The sequence below is a fragment of the Mizuhopecten yessoensis genome, unplaced genomic scaffold (assembly GCF_002113885.1).
Source record: "Mizuhopecten yessoensis strain PY_sf001 unplaced genomic scaffold, ASM211388v2 scaffold9683, whole genome shotgun sequence".
Lineage (NCBI taxonomy): Eukaryota > Metazoa > Mollusca > Bivalvia > Pectinida > Pectinidae > Mizuhopecten > Mizuhopecten yessoensis.
This window is the reverse complement of record NW_018408170.1, coordinates 539,238-546,491: the sequence shown is the minus strand read 5'-3', so window position 1 is coordinate 546,491 and position 7,254 is coordinate 539,238. Positions and strand designations below refer to the sequence as shown.

The 7,254-nt window shown below is 39.0% G+C and overlaps 1 protein-coding gene across 1 annotated transcript in view; it reads right to left on the bottom strand.

Moving 5' to 3' along the window:
• The window catches only part of LOC110458647 (tyrosine--tRNA ligase, mitochondrial-like), a 34,437-nt gene that overhangs the window by 8,587 nt on the left and 18,596 nt on the right, over nucleotides 1-7,254 (bottom strand). The window contains exons 9-10 of the mRNA XM_021510445.1: nucleotides 5,608-5,674; nucleotides 90-278 (exon numbers count right to left, since the gene is read on the bottom strand). Coding sequence (XP_021366120.1) covers nucleotides 90-278; nucleotides 5,608-5,674 — 256 coding nt within the window. The remainder of the gene's footprint in view (nucleotides 1-89; nucleotides 279-5,607; nucleotides 5,675-7,254) is intronic.

Below are 7,254 nucleotides of genomic sequence, written 5' to 3'. Positions count from 1 at the left end.
AAGATCTGTGTTACCTTCTCTATCAAAGATCTGTGTTACCTTCTCTATCTAAGATCTGTGTTACCTTCTCTATCAAAGATCTGTGTTACCTTCTCTATCAAAGATCTGTGCCTTCATACACATTTCTCTCACTGTCAGGCCAGGGTCGAGGAGCATCGGCACGGTAACCACATTTTTAAACAGCTGCTGAAGCTCCTCCAAACTCAGGGCTGTCAGACTGTCTGTCGTTCCACTGTAGAATGCCAAAGTCCATCTCTTGGCCTGCTCCAGCCCAGCCTCTACAAATTGTACAGTATTGTATAAAAAGAGTTGCTAAACTCCAAGTTCTTAAGGTGTGAGATCTTCCATCGTCAAAATTCCAGGGGTTATGTTTCACCTATGTTATCTGTACCCCTAGAATATGTCATAGCAAAATTGAAGGTACGTGTCAATCTGTACATGTACATCAAAGGATTAAACTAGTCTTCTTATGTTATCCCCAAGGTTGTGCGACACATCCTTCGAATTTGTCATGACATAATACAGGGGTGCCAAGAGCATAAGCTAGCATAACCCTAGGAATTTTGATGATGGAGATCTTCCTCAAATCGGAAATTAGAATGTCAAAGATTTAGTGTGTTAGGATCGGATTAATATTCAATTCAAACTGACAGGTAGAAAATAAAGTGTGGGGTCTGGTCTCACTCCAAAGGAGGGTTAAGTCAGGGTGAGAAAAGGCTACAAAGTGTCAGATTCTGGTCTCACTCTGAAGGAGGGTTAAGTCAGAGTGAGAAAAGGCTACAAAGTGTCAGATTCTGGTCTCACTCCAAAGGAGGGTTAAGTCAGGGTGAGAAAGGGCTTCACAGTGTGAGATTCTGGTCTCACTCCAAAGGAGGGTTAAATCAGAGTGAAAAAAGGCTACAAAGTGTGAGATTCTGGTCTCACTCCAAAGGAGGGTTAAATCAGAGTGAGAAAAGGCTGCAAAGTGTGAGATTCTGGTCTCACTCCAAAGGAAGGTTAAGTCAGAGTGAGAAAGGGCTACAAAGTGTGAGATTCTGGTCTCACTCCAAAGGAGGGTTAAGTCAGAGTGACAAAATGCTTTTTGAGTTTGAGATTCCCTACCAGGGTGCAAAAGGTGGAAACCTTATTTCTGATTAATTTTGATCAATTGTTACTGTAGTAAACTCTATCATGCATTGATCTGGGTAAGTCCATTATTGTCTATAGAGTCTTATAATCATTATTATTACAATTCTTACAAAGTTTAATTAAATACCTGAAACAGTACTTGAAAAATATGTAAATATATAAGTTTGATTTAAAGGGCCTGTTTCCAGTAATGTTAATTCTCCATAGGAGCCTGCCCCCGTATAATTTCTTATCTAGCTCAACTACTGCTTTTTTCTTTTCCGAAGAATACTTTTACACCTTTCCAACACCCAGATTTCATAATTTCAGTGAAAATGTATTTTTATAAAGTTGTCATTTTCAGCCCCAAAGACATAAGTTCGTAAATAAAAGAAGGTTATCTCGAAATTGTAATTCGCAACATAGTATAAATTTCTTTTGATAAATATTTCCAAAACATCGTGTTTATTCATAAAACATAAAAAAAAAATTCTCGGATGAAAATGCACTTGCAGAGACACAATTATGAAGAAAAATGCCATAAAATTGCAATTTTCTCCCGTTATATAGTTTTGGATGCAAATTTCCATCAGAAAATCGGATAGAGCTTTACTTGTTTCATATGTGTACCAAAAATCAGCTAATTCCATGTGGTGGAACGTTCTCATATCGCCGCCTGAATGTGGTTGTAAATTGAAAGAAAAGGGGAAATGAGTAACAACCTTGTCTGAAACCCTATTATATAGCTTATTATATACAAACTTTTATATTGAATATCAGAGCGGATATTTTCATGACAGTTTTATGATGTGTAACGACTAAATAAACAGTATCGATATAAAGATTTACACTGAGGACACCCTGATACATGAATACTGTTCTATCTCAAGTTGTCCTCTTCTGAATTTTCTGATCGTGTGGCCTTGTACATTTATCCGTATCTTCTTGTCTTTGTCTATACGTTTACGGAATCATTGACTCGACGCTAGCTATTCTTGTCTCACTTTCCTTGTTTTATTGTCCCATCTCCAAAGCGTTGTGGCTCTGTCAGGGTTGGGACCCTGACTTGTCTCACTTTCTTTGTGCCTGCCGACCACGCCACATCGAATAGATAGATTATCCATATGAAATACTTTATTTTGTTCTAAGTAATCAATCAATTCTGCGCTTCTTGGAGGTATTGAATGTGATTTATTATATTGTCTTGTTATTTTGTGTAATTAGTTGTTCGTTATTTATCACACATTTTCGCATAATTGTACCAAACTACTAAGTATTAGCTGTTTACAGCAATCATCGGTGGCTTGCTATTTTGTTACTTTATCGACGCTTCATAAACCAATCGTTATTGTTTCAAGATGGAGGGTAAATGTGTTGGAGAAGGGTGTCAAGTATACTTCAAGAAACGTAGTGGCAATAAGAACAGAAGTGCACGCAATGTAAATAGTCCACAATATAAATGGCTCCTAGATACGCTGGTGCAACAAGGATTGATGTCAGCAAAGGAACAAGCACTTATTTGCCAGAAGTGCTACATGAAGTATCTTCGGAACAAAAATCAGCCTGAACCTGAACCCGAGCAGAACCAGGAAATAGAGGAAGAAGACGACTCCCCGTCCCATATCCTGCCGTTGCTGACCCTTCATGATCTTTTGAATGGATCATCTTCACACAAAAAATGCTGTCTCTGTCTTGTTACCTTTGCAAGAAATGGAACAAAATCATCAGTCTTACCAAAACGTGCAAGACATCACCTGATCTATTCACACAAACTGTGGTGTCCCACCTCATCCCGCGTCTGCTCCATTCACCTTATTGGTAACGACTTAGATCCGTCTACAGAGGTTGTCCTTGATGGTAGAGGTTCCTTGGAATCTCAGTTACCATCAAAATCGTCCGAAATCATTAATGACCTCCTAGAGGTGTCGCACGTCCTTTCACAGAACCAGTCTGCGTTTACAATAAGCTTTTCTTCTCTTGATGACTCGGCATGCATGGCCTGGACAGGTTGGTCCAAAGATCAGTTCCTCGAAATCCACTCGCACTGTTCCCCATATCTTTCATCTGGTATATATACCAAGACTACACACGATGCTCTATTACTGTTCTGGGTAAAACTGAAAACCGACATTTCCTGGAGTCAGTGTTCTTCTCTTTTTGGAATTTCCAAGTCAAGTGTGTCCAAAACTTTCCACTCCATAGTACAGGCATTAGACACATCGATAGTCCCACAATTTCTAGGTCCGGATCACTTGACAAGAGAACAGTTGCTCGGGCACAATACTGTCTTTTCAGAAGCATTTTTTGGAGATAAAGCCACTGCCATATTAGATGGCACCTATATTTATATCCAGAAAAGCTCCGACCACAAGCTCCAGAGAATGTCCTACTGTGGCCAGAAGAAGAGAAACTATCTCAAATTCATGAGCATCGCCTTACCAGATGGCTACATTCTGGACACAGTAGGACCATTCACTGGCAGCGAAAATGATGCTACAATTACAAAAAAAGTCATGGACAAGCTAGTTACTTGGCTACAACCAGACGACAACGTTGTCGTTGACCGAGGTTTTAGAGATGTCCTACCAGTTCTCGAAGCCTCTGGCCTCAATGCTAGCATGCCGTCATACCTGAAACCCGGTCAAAGTCAACATTCTGACGTCCAAGCAAATCTTGACAGAACTATCACCAAATCGAGGTGGATTGTGGAATCCTATCATGGTCGTCTGAAACACTGGACGTTCTTCCGAACGCAATTGGTGTCTAACAGCTTTATCAATGTCATCGAGGCTTTGCTTCGAACCGTCACAGCCTGTCTGAATGGTATTAGAGGACCGATCTACCAGAGATCTCCAGAGAGAGATGCCAAAGATAGGCTAATGGCTGAACGTATGAAGGACCGTTTGACAACACCGAATGGTTTAGCTCAGAGAGTCAAGACAGATCCGGATCTATCTAGACGGGCAAGGTCCGAGTTTGTCAAGATGGATGCATCTTCCGTACTGTTTCCCCGTCTCGATCTTGATTACTTGAGAACCATTACGTGTGGAACGTATCAGATATCTCTGGCTCCTGGTTACATCGCCGAACATTTAAGTGATGACGGAGACTATGAGGTGTGGCTTTACCAGCACTCCCCAGACCTTCTCCGATGTCAAATACATTCTCGACACAAAAGCCAAACGAAATATAACGTTTGGATACGGTTCACCGTTTCACCCGATGTTGAGGCCCCAATAAAGGACTACTACTGCCAGTGCCCAGTTGGAGAGAGAACGATGGGAATGTGTGCGCACATCTCCAGTATCTTGTACTACCTTGGGTATTACAGGACGCTGGAAAACCCTCGACCATTACAACCACAGGTAAAGAAATTCCGACAAAACTTGAAATAGTTTTCCATGCGGCAACGGAGTGCATATGTCGAAAGTATGTTTGGGGCTCGATATGAAAGATCCCCGTTACCATGTGACTAACCAAACTTATAAATATAGGTATTATACAATCGCCCGTAGCTATGAACACTCCCGTAAATGCGAAAACCAACCAAAATCATAAGGAACACGTTTTGTTTGTTGTTCTGTCTATTTGTCAGCCAATGTCTTCAACCACGGGGACTTGTGAAGTAGCCATCTTGGATTTTTTTTATGAAAAAGTGTTTCTCTCACTTTTTTTCATATCTGTGTACATATTCTCAACATACCGAGCAAATACTCTCGTTTTTTTGTTAATTATCTAAAGAAAGTCGAAAATCGGCAATTCAACCATAGGCTAATTCAACCCAACATTTGAAAATGTTCCACCACTTACATTTTGATGATTTTTCCTCTCATCAATAGCATATTACGTACTGTTTAATAGGATAAAAATTGGTTTGCATCCAACGCCCATAAAAGGGTGTATTCTCTAAAAAACACAGTTTTTGTGTCTAAAATGTTATCATCGAAAATGGCATTTTTGAGATTGTTTCTTCCATAAAACAGCCAAATGGCGCGATGGAAACATGATTTTTTGTCACAATCATGCCATGAATGTATTCTTTACGGTGACCATCATTTGATTAGATTTTCATTAATATTTTACATAACATGCACATTTTATCAACACTTAGACAGCTTCTGAAAGGTACAACTTTGAGGAGCCATAAAAAACAAACCAAGTGACCTAAATCTGTATACTTTATAGATTTGTGACCACAACGGCATGGGCAATGCACCACCAACAGGAAATTTGAATCAGAGAAGGGGCTGTTTTGGAAACCGGCCCTTTATTAAGAAAATATTTCTACATTTATGACTAACAAAATTTGTTAAAACCACACATTATAATGATCATGTACATTATACATGTAAGTATAACCAGGTAATGAATTTTAGGAAAAATGAAAGGTTATGGAACTTTTCCTTAATTTCAGTAAACTTTATCAGAAATCTGAAATTAACAAATTCATAAAACTTAAGGAATATTTAGGGTGTGATTTTCCAGCAGAAATATACTTACCACCATGGACTAAAAGTGTCACTTGTTCTGCCAAAAGGTTCTGTCCATGCCGCTTGTCTAGACAATTCTACAACACGGAGCATATTTTGTATAATGTTTGCTATGTACCATACAAACCGACAAAACTAGAAAGACACCGACGCCCAGCTCCCCCTTCCTTGGATACCCACAGCTGATTTCCCTACACTACTCACTCATCAGCGAAGCAAACTAAGCTGAGGGTATGCGACAATGAGCTCCCCCAAGTCCGTACTAAAGGAAGGTTTCTGAGGTCAAGGTCAAGGCTACGAAAAGCCATGCAACGTGCTGTATAGAGCATTATAGTCTGTGAAGTTAAATTGTGTGACCCTAGTTGACATTACTTAGTCCATAACAGACCTAAGTACAAAAAGTTAGCCAAGGTCACAGAGGTCAAGGTCAAAGGTCACAAAAATATTGTGCAACATGCTGGATTCATACATGGACACATCTACATGTCCCTTTTTTCCTATTTATTTCCTTGTTTTCTCTCAGTTTGTACCATGCAGTGAAAACATTCTTCCAAAAATTCTTATAATTGTTAGCAAGTATTTTCAAGTATTGGTTCCGACAGTTTGCTAATTTAATGTAAACATGTATTAATATCAGTCTCTAGTATTTTTATCAATTTACTAGTTGATTTAAAAATCCACCTCATCCAACCGACTTTCAGGGTGTCACTATATTATTCTATATTTGTCGTTTTAAGCCCCCATTACATATAATCTTTAGTAACAGCATCTCTCTTTATTTTATCGGATTTTTCCTTCCATAAAAACTTAAAAACTACTGTATTTAGTATTTTAATAAAATTAGCAATAGGATTTGGTAATGATATGAAAAGGTGATTTAGTTGTGATATAAACAGAGATTTTGTAATTACACTAATGTAAAGGTGCATTATAACGACTGAAATGAAAAACAAATTAAACTGGTCAGATGAAAAGATGAACAGACAAGGGTAACACTCCCCCGAACCACGTATTGTCAGAAAACAATAATCATTACATAACCACGATAAACTAAATCTGCTAACATTCATTCATTGCCCTTGTGGTAGAGAAACTTGTTTCTTTGTTTCCTCTAGATCAAATCTGATACACAAAACATGATCAGTGAAGGGGAAACAAAGAACCATGTTTCCCTATTATATGAAAATTGAACACTGACACATACAACAGTAACACTATTAGGCTTACATGGCATTGCTGTGTATCTGTTTCATTCACTCGGAAATCGGGGGCGATAGTAATTTTGTCAGAGAGGCCCAGGATGCATGAAGTATGACCAGGGAAACATGACAATTTATTTCCCCGACATGTGATCAGCTCAGTCCTACCAGGTACACTGTTATATAGATGTAATCAGCTCAGTCCTACCAGGTACACTGTTATATAGATGAAGTAACAATATTTGTAACCTTACGTTATGTTTCTTCATGGCCGTGCTGATCTGATCGTCTGACATGTGATCAGCTCAGTCCTACCAGGTACACTGTTATATAGATGTGATCAGCACAGTTCTACCAGGTACACTGTTATATAGATGTAATCAGCTCAGTCCTACCAGGTACACTGTTATAAAGATGTGATCAGCTCAGTCCTACCAGGTACACTGTTATATAGATGT